Raw genomic sequence first — 21,421 nt, forward strand, 5'->3', positions numbered from 1 at the left:
CAACAACATAGAGTCATAGAGATGTACTGCATGGAAACAGACCCTTTGGTCCAACCAGTCCATGCTGACCAGATATTCCAACCCGATTTAGTCCCACCTGCCAGCACCTGGCCCATATCCCTCCAAATCTTTCCTATTCATATATCCATCCAAATGCCTTTTAAATGTTGCAATTGTACCAGCCTCCACCACTTCCTCTGGCAGCTCAGTCCATACATGTACCACCCTCTGCGTGAAAAAGTTGCCCCTTAGGTCCCTTCTTCGGCATTGTCCACAACTCTGCCTACCTTAGTGTCACCTACAAATTTACTAACCCATGCTTCTATGCCCACCTTCAGATCATTTATAAAAATGACAAACAGCAGTGGCCCCAAAACAGATCCTTCCGCACACCAGTGGTAACTGAGCTCCAAGATGAACATTTCCCATCAACCACCACCCTCTGTCTTCTTTCAGCTAGCCAATTTCTGATCCAAACTGTTAGATCACCTTCAATCCCAAAACTCCTTATTTTGTGCAATAGCCTACCATGTGGAACCTTGTCAAACGCCTTACTGAATTCCATAAACACCACAACAATGGCCTTACCTTCATCCACCTGTTTTTGTCACTTTCTTGAAGAACTCAATAAGGTTAGTGAGGCATGACCTAACCTTCATAAAACTCTGTTGACTATCCCTAATTAAATTATTCCTTTGCAGATTATTATAAATCCTATCTCTTATAACCTTTTCTAACACCTTACTCAAAACTGAAGTAAAGTTCACTGGCCTATAATTACCAGGGTTGGTCCAACTCCTCTTTTTAAACAAGGGAACAACACTTGCTAACCTCTAGTTTTCTGGCACTACTCCTGTTGACAATGATGACATAAAAATCAAAACCAAAGTGTCTGCAATCTCCTCCCTGGCTTCCCAGAGAATCTGAGGATAAATTCCATCCAGCCCTGTGGTCTTATATATTTTCAGATGGTCAAAAATTGCTAAAACTTTCTCTTTGTCAACATCAATCCCATCTAATCTTGTAGCCTGTATCTCTGTATTCTCACTAACATTGCCCTTTTCCAATGTGAATACTGACGAAAAGTATTCATTAAACACTTCCCCCATGTCCTCAGATTCCACACACAACTTTTCACTTCTATCTTTGATTGGCCCTAATTTTAGTCCATTTATTCTTTTATTCCTGACATACCTATACAAGGTCTTAGGGTTTTCCTTGATCCTATCCGCCTACAACTTCTCATGTCCCTTCCTGGCTCTTCTTAACCCTCTCTTTAACCTTTTTCAAGCCCCCTACCTAAGCCTTCATGCCTCATCCTCACATAAGCCTTCCTCTTCCTCTTGTCAAGAGCTTCAACTTCTTTAGTAAACCATGGCTCCCTCTCTCGGCAACTACCTCCCTGCCTGATAGGCATATACTTATCAAAGGACCCGCAGTAGCTGTTCCTTGAATAAGGTCCACATTTCAAAAGTGTCCAACCCCTCCAGTTTCCTTTCCCATCCTATGCGTCCTAAATCTTGCCTAATCGCATCATAATTGCCTTTCTCCCATTTGTACCTTTGTCCCTGCGGGTATATACCTATCCCTGTCCATTGCTATTGAAAACATAACCGAATTATGGTCACTATCGCCAAAGTGCTCACCTACCTCCAAATCTAACACCTGGCAGGGTTCATTCCCCAGTCTCCAGTACCAAATTCAAAATGGCATAGCCCCTTGTTGGCCTGTCTGCATACTGTGTCAGAAAACCTTCCTGCACACATTGAACAAAAACTGACCCATCTAAACTATTTGAACTATAGTATTCCCACTGAATATTGGGGAAATTAAAGTCCCCCATAAAAACTACCCTGTTACTCTCACTCCCATCGTCAATCATCTTTGCTATCTTTCCTCTACATCTCTGGAACAATTCAGAGGCCTATAGAAAACCCCCAGTGGGTGACCCCTCCTTTCTTTTTCTAACCTCAGCCCAAACCTCAGCACCGTGAGCGGCACGGTGACACAGTGGTTAGCACTGCTGCCTCACAGCGCCAGAGACCCGGGTTCAATTCCCACCTCAGGCGACTGACTGTGTGGAGTTTGCACGTTCTCCCAGTGTCTGCGTGGGTTTCCTCCGGGTACTCTGGGTTCCCCCCACAGTCCAAAGATGTGCGGGTCAGGTGAATTGGTGATGCAAAAAAAAATTGCCCGTAGTGTTAGGTAAGGAGTAAGTGTACGGTTATGGGTGGGTTGCGCTTCAGTGGGTCGGTGTGGACTTGTTGGGCCGAAGGGCCTGTTTCCACACTGTAGGTAATCTAAAAAAAAAATCTACCTCAGTGGATGAGTCCTCAGCTGCTGTAATATTACCTTTGTTTAACAATGCCACACCTGGGTCTTTTACCATCTTCTTTATTCTTGCTGAAACATCTAAATCCTGGAATCTGCAACAACCATTCCTGTCCCTCCTCTAGTCATGTCTCTGAAATGGCCACAAGATCGAAATCCCAGGTACCAACCCATGCTGCAACCCATCCAGCATCCACCTTATTCTGGATGCTCCTGGCATTGAAGTACGCACATTTAAACCAACATCCTGATTGCCGGTGCCCTCTTGCAACCTTGTAAACCTATCCCTGACCTCACTACCCTGAACCTCCTGTACACTGGACCTATAATTCACATTCCCATCCCCCTGATACAATAGTTTAACCCTCCCCCACCCCGCAAAATGTATTAGCAAATGTCCCTCCAGGATATTGGTACCCCTCTGGTTCAGGTGAAGACCATCCTTTTTGTAGAGGTCCCACCTTCCCCAGAAAGAATTCCAATTATCTAACAATCCAAAATCCTCCCTCCTGCACTATCCCTGCAGCCACATGTTCAGCACTGCGCTCTCCCTGTTCCTCGCTTCACTAGCATGTGGCATGCAAAACAAACCAGAGATAACAACTCTGTTTGTTCTAGCTCTAAGCTTCCACCATAGCCCCCTGAATTTCTGCCTTAAACCGCGGTCTCTCTTCCTACCTGTGTCGTTGTTGTCTATGTAGACCATGACTTGGGGCTGCTCCCCCTCCCCCGAAGGATCCTGACAACACGAACCCTGTACCTGGGAGACAACACACCAATCGTAAGCCTCTGTTGTTCCCACAAAACCTCCTGTCTGCCCCCCTAACTATGGAGTCCCCAGTGAATAAAGCTCTGCTCATCTTCACACCCTTTCCCTCTGAGCACCAGGGACAGACTCTGCACCAGAAACCTGTGCCCCATTACTTACCCTGGTAAGTTGCCCCCCACAATAGTATCCAAAACAGTATACTTGTTGTTGAGAGGAACCACCAGAGCAGATCCCTGTACTGCCTGCGGTTCTCTTTCCTACCCCTGACCGTAACTCCTCTCAATAACCCCTCCCGCCTCCTGAATGACCCAAAGTTCATCCAGTTCCAGTTCCCTAGCATGGCTCTCAAGGAGCTGGAGTTGGGTGCACTTCTCACAAATGAAGTCAGGAGGGACACCAGAGTGATTCTCACCTTCCACATACTGCAGGAGGAACATTCCAGCTATTCTAAATTCCCAAATAGACTGCCAACAAAGGAATCAAATCAAACACTAAAGAAAACACTAGTCACCTTACCAACCAATGCACATAACTTTTTTTTTGTTTGAGGAGGAGGATGGGTAGGAGACACTACCTGAGTAGTTTTTGGGTAAAGCAACTGCTCAAATATGTGACCTCATGACCTTTGACTGCGTCCAGGAGCTGAAGGAAAAACGGAACTAAACGAAATTTAAAGCATGTACTCATGTATCCTGACAGGCTCTGCTGCTCCCTGAGTTATGGAATGTACTCCCTGAGAAGGCAAGTACTCTTGCAAGATTTAAGAAGCATCTGGATAAATACTTAAAATACCAGTGCATAGTTGGCTATGGACCAAGTGCAGGTAAATGGAGTTAATGTAGTTTGGTGTTTATTAGTCGTCATAGACATGTTGGGCTGAAGGGCCTGTTTTCTGTGCTGTATGACTCCATTTTTGGTAGATGTGATAAAATTACAACATTGAAACTGCAGTGAATGAAGGATACCATTAAAATAAATTACCTTAAGGGCTGATATATTTATGGACTGAACATCACCACCATATTCTTCACAAATCACATCATAAGCTAACAACTCCTTTTTTACTTTTTCATGATTTGATTCTGGTTTGTCACACTTGTTTACTGCAAGAATTATTGGAACTGCAATGAGAACAGTTAAAATTAGATGGAAATAAATAACGTGGTACAATAGTAAAAGAAATTTGAAAACATTTTCATTATCAGCTACTTTTAATAATCAATTTCCATAGCTCTTTAGTCATTTACATTCATGAAAAGAATTAAGCTTTTTAAAGCTTGGTTTGGCTAACTGCAGTAGAATTGCCACCAGATCAGGACTCAGGTGATTGAAACTTTAAAGTTGCACTTACACTAGATCTGAAGCAGATTGCATGCAATGCTAAACAAAAGAATCAGCTGATCTTTACTGTGTTTCAAGAGAGGAAGTGGCGATTTTAATTCATTTGTTAAAAGATACTTGTAAGATTTTGTGATTTTCAAAAGAGTGAATAAACTGCCAAATGCTACCCTTCTCCAATATTTCTGGTGCACAATGATGTAACGTTTGCAGTATCAGAGATTTTGAGTTAAAATACCATCATGATAAACTGTGAAACTGAAAGCATTATTTAGGTGATAATTCATAGGCTGGCATCAGACAACAATTACCTGCAATGTAATTGGGATGGAAAACATTAATGTGTCTCAGGGAAGGAAACCTGTTATGCCTATCTGTGCTGGCATTTGATTCTGGTTCTAGACAATATGTTGATTGTTTATACCCTTTGATATGCCAAGCAAGACTCTTAATTACACAAAACAAACTCTAAAAGTAACCACACTACCTTCATGACAATATAAGCAAATGATATTAGCCACTTCCTGCGACTGAAGGAAAAGAAACATGAAGCATCCACTGACAAGTGACACACACTAGTTTCTGAAATCTGCACAATTCTAGATTTGAACTTACCATTAGCATTTTTAGCATGTTGAATTGATTCTACGGTTTGCTCCATTACTCCATCATCTGCAGCAACCACCAGTATCACAATGTCTGTCACATTAGCACCACGGGCTCTCATTGCGGAAAAGGCAGCATGGCCTGGTGTATCTAGAAAGGTTATCTTTTCACCAGATGGTAAGTGCACTGTGTAATCAAATAAAACATTTCAGTTGAGAAATGCAAACAAAAAATGGTTTGTTATCAGGAAGGCACTGGTAGACTTTTATAATAAAGAAGTGAATACTATAGAAATTAGAAGAACAAACATTCATGCTTTAGTTAAACTCCAGAATAAGTGTGGCATCTTTCAGAGAGTTTTATTGTACAAAAAGTCTAAATGTTTTGGTATGCTTCATATTCTTTAAATGCACAATCACATAAGAAATTTTGGTTAAAATTTACTGAAGTACACACACAAAAATTCCAGACAAATCCATCCAATTACTGCCTCATCTTGATCATTAGCAAAGTTCTGAAAGGGGTCATTGACAGTGATATCAAGTGGCACTTAGTCAGCAATAACCTACTCATTGATGTTCATTTTGGGTTCTGCCAGTGCCACTCAGCTCCTGACCCCATTACAGCCAATGGGAATCAGTTGACAAGTCTTTACTAGCTGGAAGCATATTTAGCTCAGAGGAAGATGCTTGTGGTTGTTAAATGTGACCTTCAACTATACTGTCAATAATCAAATATGTCTTGTACACAAAAACAGGACAATTCCAACTTGAGTGATTACCTCCCCAACAGTCTAGTCTCAATCATTCATAAAGTGATAGTGTCATCAACAGTGCTCTCAAGCACCAGTCGCTTAACAATAACTTGCTCATAAAAGCTCAGTTTGGGTTTGATCAGGATACTAAGCTCCTGATTTCCTTATAGCCTTGGTCCAACTTGGACAAAAGAGTTGAATGCAAGAGGTGAGAGCCATTGTTTTTGACATCAAGGCCACATGACTGCACAATGTTCAGCAGATGCTGAAGTAGTCCATGTTCAAATACAGCAAGAACTGTACAATATCCAGGCTTGGGATGACAAGTGATAACTAATATTTACAACTCATAGATGCCAGGCAATGATCATTTACAACAAGAGAGAATCTAACTATCATCCCTTGATATTTAGTAACATCACTATCACTGAATGCCCCACTATCGACATCCTGGAGTTTACCAATGAGCAGAAACTGAACTGGCCTGGTCATATGAGTATTTAGCTACAAAGTCCTAAGTCTGTCCACCATCTACAAGACACAAGTCAGGAGTGACGAAATGCTTCCCACTTGCCTGGATGAGTACAGTTCCAACCAACACTCAAGAAGCTTGACACTATCCAAGACAAATCAACTTGCTTAATTGGCACCACATCTTACAAACATTTTGTCCCTTCACCACTGACATCCAGTATCTGCAACATGTGCTATCTTCAAGATGCAGTGCAGAAATTCACCAAGGCTCCTTTGACAGCCTCTTCAAAACACATGACCATTACCATCTAGAATGACAAGGGCAGCAGATACATGGGAATATTACCTGCATATTCCCCTCCAAGTGCTCACTACCCAGATTTGTAAATGTTTCTCTGCCCTTTCAGTCTCACTGGGTCAAAATCCTGGAACTATCTCCCTAAAACCATTTTGGGTATAACTATACACAATGGACTGCTGCTGTTCAAGAAGGTAGCACACCATCTTGCTTGATTTTGACCCCATCCACTACTGAAACACTCACTCCCTCTCGCACTGATGCATAGTGGTAGAAGTGTGCATCATCTACAAGATGCACTGCAACAACTTCTTTAACAGCACCTTCCAAACCTTTGAGGTCTACCACTGCTCAGAAAGACAAGATCATCAGTTGTGAGTGACTACAATGATTTGTAAGTACCCCTCCAAGCCACACCACGGTGACTTGGAACTATATCCGTTCGCTGTTACTGCATCAACATCCTGGAATTCCCTTCCTAACATCACTGTAGAGCAATTACACATCAAATATAGCAGTTCAGGAAGGTGGCCTTTCCAATTAGAGATGGACAATATATGTTAGCCTACACAGTGACACTTTTATGTCAGGAAAGAAGAGAAAGAATCCTTTCTAAAAAGGATGCATGCCATTAATTAATGACTTGTTTGCAAAATTATTTTCAAGAGATGATTTGAGAGAATGTAACTTAGCTCATGGCTCAAATTACACACACACCAAAAAAAACCGTTTTTTTTTGTTAAGCAGAACTTCTTCATTATGGAATCTCACAGGGACCATTTGGAATGTAACAACAACTTGCTATTATCAATATTTTTAATACAGTGGAATGTTTTTAGGGATTTCAGTGGTGTTAAAAAACAAAAACTGACACCAATTCACTACAAGATTAGCGTGGTGCTTGAAAAGCACAGCAGGTCAGGGCGCATCTGAGGAGCAGGAATATTGATGTTTTGGGCAGGAGCCCTTCATCAGGAATGAGGCCAGGAGCCTCTGGGGTGGAGAGATAAATGGGAGTGGGTGGGGTTGGTAGAAAGTAGCTAAGAATGCAATAGGTAGTTGTAGGTGGGGATGAAGGTGGAGCGGATAAGTGGAAAGGAAGATTGGCAGGTAGGACAGTTCATGAGGACGGTGCTGAACTGGAAGGTTGGAATTGGGCGAAGATGGGGGGAGGGGAAATGAGGAAACTGGTGAAGTCCACATTGATGCCCGGAGGTGGAAGATGAGGCATTCTTCCTCCAGGTGTCAGGTGGTGAGGGAGTGGCGATGGAGGAGGCCCAGGACCAGCATATTCTTGGCAGAGTGGGAGGGGGAGTTGAAATGTTTGGCCACGGGATGGTGGGGTTGATTGGTGAGTGACCTAGAGGCATTTTGGGGCAGATGAATTGGTTTTAAGAAAGCACTAGGATAAAAAGAGGAAGAGACGCTTAAGGTGAAGGAATTCCATTGTTAGAAGCATTGTGAAGGGATGGCTACAAATTATGGAAATGTTAAAACCAGCGATGCTCAGACCAAAATTGAAGGGGCACAAATATCTTGGAGGGAGTTAAAGAGATAGGAAGTAGCAAGGTCATCAAAAGATTTACAAACATGGTTCAGAATTTTAACACTGGGGCATTGCTTAACCTTATGCAATTAAGTAAACAGGTGCAGGAGTAATGGGTGAAAGGCCTTTGGTGCAAATCAGGATATGGACAGAATTTTGGATGAGTTTAAACTCATGGAAGTTGAGAGTCCAGCCAGGGCTGCATTGGAATAGTCCAGAGATAACAAGGTACGAAGGAGAATTTTAGCAACAGGTGAACTGAAACAGGGATGGAAATGGGCAATGTTAGGGAGATGGAAGTAGATGGCCTCGGTGAAGGCACAGATTTATGGTTCGAAGCTCATCATGGGGTTAAATATAATAAACAAGGATTGCAAAAAATTGTCTTGAGTTGCCAGTAGAAAGTGGAGTTAACAGCTAAGGAACAGACTGCCCTGTGTAGAATGGCTGAGAGAAAATTCCTGTTCATCCAGTGGCAGATGTTATACAAACAATTTTTACAACTTAGAAACAACACAGGGATCAAGGGATGTGGTGATCCAATAGAGATAGGAATTCTCAACATACTTGTGGAACCGGATTTGTTTTTGGATGATGTTAAAATTAAAGAATGGGTCAAGGCCCATTTCGTCCGTCATACTGCAGAACAGCACGTGAATGTAAAATAAGAGGGACCCAAGGTTAGACCTGTGGGGGAGCCATAGATAACTGTATGGGAACAGAAAGAAAAGTATAGCAAGCAATTTTCACACTGCAATTGAATTGGTAAAATTGGAACCAGATAAGCTTAAGTTTACTTAGCTGGGTTTCAAAGAAGAGTGTTATGGTCACCTCTGTGCAAGGCTGATGGCAGGTTGGGGAGAATGGAAAATAATTTACCTGTCACAAAGCTAGTCCTTTTTTTCTAAAAACTGTTCCTTGGCTCAACAATACTCTGTCCTTGATTTTTGTAGGAGGGGTAATAAACCAGGCCAGGTTCTGATTAGTCTGGTTTGGTACAAAGATTAAACGGTATTGAGACACCTTTTTGTTTATATGTAAACAGATGAAACTTCAGGGGCCAAAGTTGTCATATTTTAGAAGCGACCTGTATAAAGAAAGGGGACTGATCAGCTCTCTAGCTGAGCTGAGCAGTTTAGTTCAGACCAGAATTGGTTGGGGGTTCAACAATGAGTGTGTGGAAATTATCTCTTCTGCGCTTCTAAATTCAACCTGTAAGCATCTGACCCTTTTTTGTACTGGGTTTTAAAGGATGCTTGTTTATTGGGACTGTTGTGTATATTCAGAACAGCACACTTAAGTCCAGTTTGGATAGACTGAGTTCTGTAGGGGTTCTTTATTCTGTTCTTTGTGTTTCATTGTGTAGTTTTGTGAATAACATTTTTATCTGTTTTAAACCTGGCAATCAACCTCACTAACTTAATCCAGGTAATTTTCACTGTACCCTTAACAAAACAATTTACAAAGTTATGGTCTGGGCTGCCTGGTTAAGAATGTTTTGAGTGATGTGGCCTAGTCCATAACAGACTGGGGGCTCTTTGTGGGATTTTAAACAGCGAGTAGTAGGTGCTAGTGTTTTTATTGGGTGTTGGTTTGGTTGGGTAGACAAAGCTTGGAATAGTAATGGCTCTTTCAGTTGCCAGAAGTTTTCTGGATGTGGATGCAGTGACTTTGGGAAGTTTTGCAAAAAGTGAACAAAACCCAAGCTGCAGGAATTAGCAGAGAAACTGGAATTGGAACTGCCTGCTTCTGTGAGGTAAGGAGAAATAATTACAGCAGTAGCTCAGCATTTAAACTTGATGGAGAAATCATCAGAATCTATAGAGATAGCCAGAATTCAATTGCAAATGAAGCAGCTTGAGTTAGAGACAAGAGATAAGGAAAGGGCAGCAGAAATGGAATAATTTAAGTTACAATTAAAAGCAGAAGAGAGGGAAAAAGAAAGAGCAGCAGAACAGAGAGAAAAAGAGAGGGCAGCAGAAGAGAGGGAAAAAGAGAGACCTTTTGAACTTCAAAAACTGACACTTAAAAAGGAAAGTCAGCTTAAAAGGCTGGAGATAAAGGCTGAGGGTAGGTTTAGTGAGGAAGAGAGTGAGGATGAGCAAGCTCCTGGTAATCAGAAGCCTAGTGAGAAACTGTTTAAGTATGTTCAAGCATTGCCTAAATTTGATGAGAAGGATGTGGAAGCCTTTTTCATCTCATTTGAAAAGGTGGCTAAACAAATGCAGTAGCCAGTGGCAATGTGGGTTTTGTTGATCCAAACAAAACTTGTCGGTGGGGCTGGTGAGGTATTCGCATCACTATCAGAGGAGGAATCTGGGGAGTATGAGGTGAAAAAAGCCATTTTAAGTGCACATGAGCTTGTACCAGAAGCCTATAGATAATGTTTCAGGAATCTAAGGATGGATCCTGGTTAAGCCGAGATTGGGTTTGAAAGGATCAAACAGTAATTTCGAAAGATGGATAAGAGTTTTAAAAATCAAGTAAACCTATGATGCCTTTATAGAAGTGATTGTTTTGGAGGAATTCAAAAAAATCACTGCCTGAAGTAGAATGAACTCATGTGGAAGAGCAGAGAGTTAAAACAACAAGGTGAGCAGTTGAAGTGGCTGATGATTATAAGCTAGTTCATAAAACTCAGTTTGGCTTCCAGAATCAATTTCAGTCCACGAGAGGTAGAAATTGGGGGCAAAGACAAATCCTCACGTGGAAAGGGAAAGGTAGATCTCAGCAAAGATCATAAGGATAACTTACCAAAGGGTAAAAAAGAAACCAGTGAGGGGGACGAAGAAGTTAAAAAGCTCTGGTGCTTTCATTGTAATAATGTGGGCCACACGAAATCACAGTGTTGATGGGCTAGGGGAAAGCTAGATGCAGGAAAACCAGACATGCCTGGAAGTGTTATTGGACTGGTAACAAAAAGCAAAAGGGAAGTTAGACAACTGCCTGAGAGTGTACAAGATGTTCAGAGGTTGGAGAAGGAGGAAATGCCAGATCTGTTTAAAAAATATACATGCAAGGGTAAAGTTTATTCACATAGACTCAAATTTTCCAGTGTCCTCTTGCATGCACATTTTGACTGCTCTCCAGACCTGAGATCATCACTCTGTTTCCACACTTTTTCTTTTTGATGACTACTTTTCTCTTTACCTCTCCTGACACTCCCTAATATCAATGCTCCTCCATTTAAATTCTCTTCTCTCAGATGTTCTCCTCTTCCAATTTCGTATCCAGTTTTTTTGGTACTGCTTGATATTCCAACTCTCTTGCTGCATCCCAGTGGGAGGTGGAATATTTCACAAAGCAGACGTCTGTTGATACACAAGTTTTGTTTTGACAACTTCAAGTATGGGCTGAGACCTAGAAAATTCCATTAGAAATGTTTCCATTGAATCCTATGGATTCAATGGAAAGAGAGTTGAACAACTTCTGATGTCCCTGAAATTAAGTCCACAAGCATTCTAGGCAAACTCCTTCCAGTTCTGAAATGCTGCTCTGCCACTGAAGGCATTTTGAAATGAGAAATTCTCCATGGATCGCCACCTTGATTTAGCAAGAGGCTTGTGTATTCCAATGATCCCTGCAGCAATATCATCAGGAGCTCGTTGCTCCTGGTAGGGCATCTGTGGACAGAAAATCAGGAAAAACAGCCAAAGTGCAATTTTAAAAAACTCTCAAGGACAGAACAACTGAAAGATCACGCTATTGCACTAGTTGTAATGTGAAAGAAGAATGCAGCAGGAGGTGGTGCTGGCACCATGATCTGACACATCACAGAAATCTAATCACCACCTATCAAGGTCTTGTCTCTCTTCCAAGATCATTTTGGAACAGCTTCTTTCTATACTGCAACCCATCTCCTAAAACACCACTCCCAACACTGCTGCCCCCCTCCTCCACCATGGACTTTTGCCACTAAACCTGAGACTACTTGATAATTAGCTTCTGCCAATTCCTTCCCTTCCATTAGTTCATTGGTTGAAATTTTCTCAACTGCTCACCCCTTATAATTAGCTCTAAGCTTACATTTTCTCTAGTTCTTCTCTTATCTTCCCTCATGCTCATCTCAGAACTCAACTTGTCCATGACAAATTCTCCAAGTTGTCTACCTCCTGCCTCTTTGACCGTATTCTCACTGAACAGATCATCACCCAACTTCTTTTCCCGATTGCAATATTATCTGATATTATGAAAAACTTTCTTTGTCTCGGTGCTTTTCCTCTCTCCTTTAAATTTGCCCTTAATATCTTTCTCAAGAAACTAACTCCTGATCCTACCATCCTTATAAGCTTCCATCTTGGACTCCAAACTCCCTTTCTTTTCTCTGAAGTCCAAGAATATGTTGCCACCAGCTATATCTGAAACTCCATAGGTGACTCCATCAAATCAGATCTCATCTCTGCCGCAGCCAAATAAGTTCTTCTCAAAGTTACAGAGAACATACTACATAACGGTGAGAAAGGTAAACTATTCCTACTCTTCCGCAGCCTTTCACACAATCCACTTCTAACATTCTCTACTTTTATTCATCTATTGGGATTGCTCTTGCCCGTTTCCATTCTGATCATTCTTGCAGCATGACTTGTAATGGCTTTAATTCCCTTCCAAGTTGTTGCATCTGGTGAATTACAAGGATACATCCTTGATCTCAGATTCTCACCTATCTGCTGTCTCCATACGACATCACCAGAAAGCAGAGTATTAGTTTTCAAACATATGGTTACAAAACACCCTTCTAATTCATCCTTCTTTGAGAGAGTTGAGATAAAGTTTAAAATCACCAAAGTTGAATGAGGAAGGCTGTGAATATAACTTGAAAAGTAATATCCTATGATATTTGGGTGAGTAGCAGATAGCAGGGACTTAGGAAAAGGGTGGAACAAGATGAAATTCAAAAAGAAGGAATACATGCCAGTGAATTGGAGCAAACAAGGAGTAATTTACTGATAAGAGCCACATGATGTCTGGACAGAAACATAAATAGCTGGAAAATCTCAGCAGGTCTAGCAACATCTGTGGAGAGAAGTCAGAGTTAACGTTTCAGGTCCAGTGACCCTTCTCCAGAGCAGTTCTGAAGAAGGCTCAATTCTGAAAAAGCGTCACTGAACCTGAAACATTAACTCTGATTTCTCGCCACAGATACTGCTAGATTTGCTGAGATTTCCCAGCTGTTTCTATTTTGGTTTCAGATTTCCAGCATCCACAGTTCTTTCGATCTTTTGATGTCTAGAGAAGGTGGATAGTAGATGGGATGGGCAGACAGAGAGGGTTCATCGCTCCTTAGCCAGGTTTCTGTCAAAGCCATGGTATTAACTGAATCATCCACTGTAGACTCATTGGTTAAGTGGCAGATTCTGGGTTGGGCCTGGGACTCAGAGTGCATGGTCTGCCATTCCGGAAACTAAGTGAGTGCATCCAATGGCACTGGTTGTGGCCTCGGGCACTCTGAGGGTTTGTTTTTCATCTGATCAGGTCTTCGTGTTGAGTCTCCACATGGTCCTTAATGTCTTAGTGTCTACTGCCCAGCGGCCCCGACATCCATCATTATGAAGTGCTTCAGAGTTAATAATGGCCACATCAACTCCAGCCTCCCAGATTGGCTTGATCCGCTACAATTCAACTATCATCACAACAGGTCCACAGCAGACGCGATCTCCCTGGCCGTACACTCATCCCTGGAACATCTGGATAACAAGGACACAGCAGCATGGTGGCTCAGTGGTTAGCACTGCTGCCTCACAGCATCAAGGTTCCAGGTTCGATTCCAGCCTCGGGTGACTGTCTGTGTGGAGTTTGCACATTCTCCCCGTGTCTGCGTGGGTTTCCTCCGGGTGCTCCAGTTTCCTCTCCAAAGATGTGCGGGTCAGGTGAATTGGCCATGCTAAATTGCCCATAGTGTTAGATGCATTAGTTGGAGGGAAATGGGTCTGGGTGGGTTACTCTTCGGAGAGTCAGTGTGGACTGGTTGGGCCAAAGGGCCTGTTTCCACATTGTAGGGAATCTAATCTGTAGGGAATCTAGTCTAATCTGAAATATCAGACTCCTATTTATTTACTTTAGCTCTGTCTTCAACACCATAATTCCAACAAAACTTGTCACTAAACTCTGTGACCTAGGACTCTGCTTCCCCCTCTGCAACTGGATCCTTGACTCCCTGACCTGCAGACCACGGTCTATAAGGATAGGTAACAACACCACCTCCACAATAAAGCTCAACACTGGTGCCCCATAAGGCTGTGTACTCAGCCCCTTACTATACTTGCAACTTTGTGGCCAAATTCAGCTCTAACTCCATTTACAAATTTGCTGACGACATCACTGTATGGGGTCGGATCTCAAACGATGATCAGAACAGTTCACAAAAGGAATATACAGCTTAGGGCATTGTGTAAAGACAACAATATCACCTTCAATGACAGAAAAACGAAAGAACTGGTCATCAACTTCACGAAACAGTGTGGAAGATACAATTCTATCTATCAATGGTGCTGAGGTGGAGGTGTTTGGGATCTTCAATTCCTAAAAGTAAATATCAATGATCTATCCTGGTCCATCCAAGTCAATGCTACAGTCAAAAAGGTACACCAATGCCTCTACATTCTCAGAAGGCTAAGGAAATTTGGCATGTCTACAATGATTCTTACCAATTTTTATAGATGCACCATGGAAAGTCTCCTATCAGGATGCATTACAGCTTGGTATAGTAAATCTCTGCCCAAGCCAGTAAGAAATTACAGTGTTGTGAAAGCAGCCCAGTACATCACAAAAGCCAGCCTTCCTTCCATCGACTCTGCCTACACTTCCCCCTGTCTCCAAAAAGCAGTCAACATAATCAAAGACCTCTTCCACCTTGGTAATACTCTCTTCTACCTTCTTCCATTGGACAGAAGATGCAAGTTTGAAAACACAGTTTCTTCCTGCTTTTGTCAGACTTATGAATTGACCTCTTAGAGTTGATCTTTCTCTGCACCTTCTCTGTAACACTGTATTCTGCATTGTGTTCTACTACCCTAATGAACTTATGTAAGGTACGGTTTGTCTGGTTAGCATGCAACACAATACTTTTTACTATCTCAGTACATGTGATAGCAATAAATCAAACCAAAATCAAACCACTGATGGCAAGAGCCTTGTTCACAAGTGAACAAACACTCTTAAGGAATATTTGGTCAGAGTTTATCCACTGACAGAATCCACAGGGTCAGCAATGAAAGGAATAAGTTGGACAAAGAAAAGATTGGCTAGAGAGCAACTACAGGGCAAACTGTGCAGGAGGATGGCTGACTTGAGTTGGATATGACAATATGCCTCAATGAGGCCTTTAGAAGGTGCCAGGAAAGGCACTGTAGAAAGTTGTGGGCTTATCAAGGAGACAGTCAAGCCTGGAATAGCAGCAGAAGATTACAAAGCTTCTGGAACATTACATTCTGCATTGTGTTCTTATTACCCTGATGAACTTATATAAGATATGATTTGTCTGGTTAGCACATAACACAATACATTTTACTATCTTGGTACATATGACAGCAATTAAACAAATCAAAGTCAAACCAATGACGGCAATAGCCTTGTGTTTACTGCTGTAATTTTATGAGGGATGTGGGAAGGTAGAGCACTCAAATGGAAAAAAATAAAAGAGGCATGACAGGAAGGATAGAAACAGAAAATTTATGGAATAAAAGGTAATTAAGGCTAGCAAGTCTGTCAAAAAAGAGCTTTCCAGCATAATTCCATTTTCCAACTCGTGGTTCATATCCCTATAGGTTAAAGTTGATCAAATGCAGACCAAAATGTTTTTAAAATGTGATGACAGTTTCTGCCTCCAACAAGCTTTCAGACAGTGTGCCATCTCCCAATATCCTCTTTGCCAAAATAAATATCTCATTTCTCCTTTAATTCTTTGCCAGTTACTTTAAATCTATGCCAACTAAGAGAAATGGCTTATTTGTATCCAATCTATCCAGGCCTTTCAATTTTATGTACTTCAATTAAAATGCCTTCTCTCCTTCCTCTGTTCCAAACAAAAATCTATCCAATCTCTTCTGATAGCTAAAATTCTCCATTTTTGACAATCTTCTCTGTATCTCTTTCATGGGAACATTCACCCTGTAACTCAGTAACCAAAACAGAGCTCCCACTATGCTTTGACTATTCCTTTCTTTCACAGTTTCACCATGATCTGCCTGTTCTTATACTTATGCTTTAGTAAATTCTTAACTACCTTATTTACCTATTCTGTCACCATCAATATCTGTGGACATGAACTGATGTCTCATCTAAGTTCCCTTTATTCCTCTACAGTCCTCAGTATTCAACCAGACAACGTGTACTCCTTTGCTTTGTGTATCTTCCCCAAATACGTAACTTCACTCTTATACATATTTGAATTATATTTGCTGCTTACCTACCCATCCTACCAATGCACCAATATCTTTTTATAGTTTACAATTATCTTCCTTATCAATCACTCAGCTAAGTTCTATATCTGAGGTTTTTAAATCTAGGGGAAATGATTTATACTCTGATTTATTCATCTCAATCACGAGAAACATGAGACTTAGTACTGATCCCTGCATTCATACAATCCCTACAGTGTGGAAGCAAGCCATTTGGCCCATCGATCCAGATTGACCCTCTGAAGAACATCCCATCCAGACCCACCCTATCCCCGTAACCCTGCATTTCTCATGATATGTAGAGAGGAAAAAAATAACAGGAAGGAAGAAAAGTGCAAAAAGAACTGGTGGGCTCAAATGCAACTCAACAGGTCTGAATGTGCATATTTAATTTTAGATCAAACTCCTTTAGGCTCCTTGTGGTCATTTTTATAATAAACTTACCAGAGCTTACTTCCATACATTTTATGTTTAGTAACATTATGATGATCAGTTTCAATTAGAGATTACATAATTCAGGAGAAACTACTTTGTAGAAAAATGTACATGGTTTGTTGACTATTGTTTGCATTCATATTAAGTATAAGGATTATTGGGATCACTTAACATTTATCAGCACCAAGTCACACATGCATCTAACTTCATTTTACAAACTATCGCAACATTTAAAAATAACTCATTGTATGTGAATCAGAGGAGCAATTATGGAAGCAACAAATGAGTTGCTGTGTAAAATCAAGATCTTTTGCATTAATAATGGGGTAATGTCTTCAGGCAATAACATACATGCGAGACTATGGAATTTAATCAAAGCAGGCATGAACCTGAAAACAGATTGTGGTTGAATTTTCACTGGTTAAGTTTATCCTAGAGTTACACTAAAACTCTGTGACAAGCTTCATATAATTGAAGGAGGAGAGGTGTTCTGGAAAATTTAGATATAAATTTCAATCTTTCTAGTTTAAGCATTAGAATAGGAAAAAATACATATCAGGAATCTTCTTAAATGGCATTTGGCTAAATCTTTTGGACTGTGAATGATTTGAACAATTCTGGGCTTCAGGCAATTTTCAGGTCTTGGCACAATGCACAGGAGTAGCAGATTTTCAGGCACAATATCGTGACCAATTAAGCACCCACCTCTGGGAACACCGTCCAAAAGTGTATGAGACAAGCTCTGAAGACAAAAGATGGATACAATGTGAACAATGTCAGCAACCATCACGAAATACTGCTACTGAGACCCAGGAGGGGAGTAACAGAGATATCAATACTATCAAGACAGTAGCTGGTATAGCATCAGTCTTTGTACAATAAGAGACATTAGTCCCTCAGGAGTTCCTTACACTGTGGCAAGCCTCTGACATAGAAATGCATTGGCTTTCTCATTTTTTGTCGATAAATATCAAAAGGTCTCAAGACCTAATGTGCTTCTAATCTCTAACTGTGTAGTCATTTCCTCTTGAGGTGATGGGGTGCTGGGGTGACAGGGGGCTATACAGGCAGAATTGCTTTGTTGCGGAAACAAAATGATAAAAGAATCCCTTAACTTCCTTAAACGGGTTGACTATCATAGACACATGGGTTGTTACCAGTGGTTCTAGCATGATCTGTCAGAAGTGGGAACTTAGTACACTGACCAAATGCTTACTTCCTTAAAATTCCCTGTACCCCATCTTCAGATCCATTTCAAGGAACTGAGGAAATTCCCATTTGAATGAAAATGATGGATAATAAGCAGTTTATCCAATCAGTGGATTGTGGACTGACTTCAATCGTCACAATTACAGCAGAGCTATAACATATAGACAGATAATAACAGAAAAGCAAAATTTAAGGGATGATATTTTCGGAAAATACGACTATGATTAAAAAGCTGACACATTACGTACATTCCAATGAATGTCAAAAAAAAACAAGAGAAGCACACCTTCAACAAAATAAAACTTTCCTGAAAATATATTCAGCATACCTTTTAAAACCTGTGATTAATTAAAATATTATTTATCGGGTATAATACTGACATGTATACAGAAGCATGCAAGACATACCAAGAAATGCTCCAATATGTTGAGTGATACCTCCTGCTTCCATACTTGCAACCTGGGTTTTCCTCAAACTGTCAAGTAATGTTGTTTTTCCATGATCAACATGACCCATTATAGTAACCACTGGTGACCTGGGAACCAACATAGCTGGATCTGAAGGTGGCCTTAAAGAGAAATACATAAAGAATGTCATGTTTCGTTAACCAATTTCTCAGCAGTTCTCATTCTGAAAAAAAACCTTGAAAAATTAGAACATTCAATATTTTTCCCTCTGGTGTAGGGCACAAATTTCCAGAAAGAATGATGATTTAGGTCACACTCTGAAAGGGAGTTGCATTGGGCTTGAAATGTTGACTCTATTTCTTTCGTCATAGGCACTCTCAGAACCATGGAGTTATTCCAGCATTTTATTTTTTATTTCTGATTTTCAGTATTTGCAGTTCTTTGCTTTTAATTTAGTTTGTAAATGGCAATGGAATACAGTTCGACTGCTGCTGATCGTTTGCAGCAACTTAGAACATTGAGTTTCTTGAAGCATTCCTTGTTCCAAATTAATAACATTTAGCATTGTTGTAGTACCAGACAACATGATTATGAGTCCCCTCAGTGTGAAGGCAGGACTTTTGTTTTCAAAGAGACCTCATAGTAGCCACTCTTTGCCATTACTGTCAAGGATACTATATTTGTGGCAGGCAGACTGGTCAAGACAGGATTAAATAGCTTTTCCCTTTGTTCGTTCTCTTGTCATTTGCCACAGACTAAGTCTGGCAATTATGTCATTCAGATCTCAGTGAACTCTGCATTCGTAGTACTAACAGGTCATTCTGTGAGGGAGACTGAAGGCCCCCACACAAAGTACATTCTGTGTTATTTCATATCTTCAGTGTTTCTCCCACCTGATCTTCATCATGGAGTGGGACTGCTTCTCCACCTGGGTGAAAGTTGAAAATCACACAACACCAGGTTATAGTCCAACAGGTTTATTTGGAAGCATTAGCTTACACAAACATGTACACCCTCCACATCCCCTTTCACAGGCTTACACTCCATCACATTTACACATACACTTTTTCAAACTTGCACACATGCAAACACACACTCTCTCACATGCACACACTCACTGTCTCTCTCGCACGTGCACACACAAGTCTGTGGGGTGAATTTGTATTTGCATATACATTCTATTTTGTTAAAAAAATGCACAATCTGCAGGCAGTCAATGCAGGGAGTGAATCCAATGTAACATTTTGTAAATCCCACTTTGGAAACAGCAACAGTCTGACTCAAAAGTGGGATATAGTCAGACTTTAACTTCACAAACTTTAGTGCAGTGTCTGAGCTGAAATGTCACCTTTTTTTTAAAAAACCTTAAGTTATCTCAAGAATGTGACTTAAAAGAAATTCTGAGATTTAGATATTAATGAACCGAAACCTGCAACCCATTCTAAAAGATGAAAGTGTTAACAACAATCTAGGTTTGTTCAATATATCATTTCAATTGAATGACACTGTAATCTTTTGTTATAAATTCTGTGTTGTATGGCCTAGCTCGACAACTACCTGATGAAGGAGCAGTGCTCTGAAAGCTAGTGCTTCCAAATAAACCTGTTGAACAATAACCTAGTGTTGCATGAATTTTTTTTAACCTCATCCACCCCAGTCCAACACTGGCTCCTCCACATACATGAATGTTGTATGTGGTTATTAGTAGGAAGCTTCTTTATCTTTGTTTGACCTAATCCCATGAGGATTGTGAGATCTGAAGTCAATGTTAAGAAGTAGCAGGACCACTCCTGTCCGACCACTATGCTGAAATTGTTTGTCTTATCAATGGAACAGGAAATCACACAGATGGCAATGTTAGAACTTGAGACATTGGCAGCAATGCATAATTCAGTTAATATGTATATGTCAGACTGTTGATTAACTACTTTGTGGGACAATATCCCATTACTTGGCCAAGAATTCAGATATTACTGAGAAGGAGTTTGTAGGATCAAGTGGGTCAGGTGTATCTTCATTGCATCTGGTGCCTAGGCTGATGCTTGGTGGTCCTTCCAGCCTTATTTATATTCAATATTTCGAATCTGGTTAGATTTAACTTGCATAGAATAGATAGATGAAATATTTCAATACAGCATGACTTTTTCTGTGTAAATATATTGATATTTTACCAAGACATTAAGCATAACCATTCAATTCTAATTATATGCAAATTAAACACATAACCTACCTCCTCACCGCATCTTTATTTTCTTTCACTTTTTCTTCTGCAAGTTTTGCCCATTTAAATTTCATTCCAGATTTCTTTATAACCTCTTTAATCCATTTTTCATCTAAGAGCATATCCTGTTCAATGGAGTCTATGTCAATATTTGTGTGGAGTAGAGCCTCATATACATGATCTATATTCAGAAAGAAATTATGACGTGAATATGTAACGGTAAGTGTAGAAAGAACTATGCCTTTTGGAAGAAGTAAGGCCACTTACCATATGGATTGATGTGGAAATTCAGAGTCCAATAGCAATCAGCTGTATATCAGTAGGATTTTAATTTGGGGTGACAGCTGCATTGCTTAATTCATGGAAAGGTTGCAGCAGATATGATCAAGGGTCAGAGGAGGTCGAGGTAAACTATTTAATTCTGCTTAAATGGTTTCCTTTTAGCCGGGAGAAAGAGGAATGTTCCTCTGGGTCTCTCAACCCCAGACTCCTCACCAACAATTGCTGTCATGTCAAATGCTATCTTTAAGTAAATTGCGAGGAAATGTTTCTTAAAGTCCAAAGCAGTGGACTGTAGCTGAAGGTATTATCACATCAGCACAGCAGAATTTCAAATTAGGGCTGAGTTTAGAATTTC

At 40.7% G+C, this 21,421-nt stretch overlaps 1 protein-coding gene across 2 annotated transcripts in view; it reads right to left on the reverse strand.

Annotated features, from left to right (window-relative positions):
• mtif2 (mitochondrial translational initiation factor 2) overlaps positions 1 to 21,421 on the reverse strand; it is a 55,828-nt gene that overhangs the window by 15,550 nt on the left and 18,857 nt on the right. For both annotated transcript variants that reach the window (XM_060831515.1, XM_060831516.1), the window contains 4 exons: positions 20,794 to 20,965; positions 18,564 to 18,724; positions 5,054 to 5,230; positions 4,082 to 4,221 (listed from right to left, as the gene is read on the reverse strand). In XM_060831515.1, coding sequence (XP_060687498.1) covers positions 4,082 to 4,221; positions 5,054 to 5,230; positions 18,564 to 18,724; positions 20,794 to 20,965 — 650 coding nt within the window. The remainder of the gene's footprint in view (positions 1 to 4,081; positions 4,222 to 5,053; positions 5,231 to 18,563; positions 18,725 to 20,793; positions 20,966 to 21,421) is intronic.

Source organism: Hemiscyllium ocellatum, chromosome 10 (genome assembly GCF_020745735.1).
Source record: "Hemiscyllium ocellatum isolate sHemOce1 chromosome 10, sHemOce1.pat.X.cur, whole genome shotgun sequence".
Lineage (NCBI taxonomy): Eukaryota > Metazoa > Chordata > Chondrichthyes > Orectolobiformes > Hemiscylliidae > Hemiscyllium > Hemiscyllium ocellatum.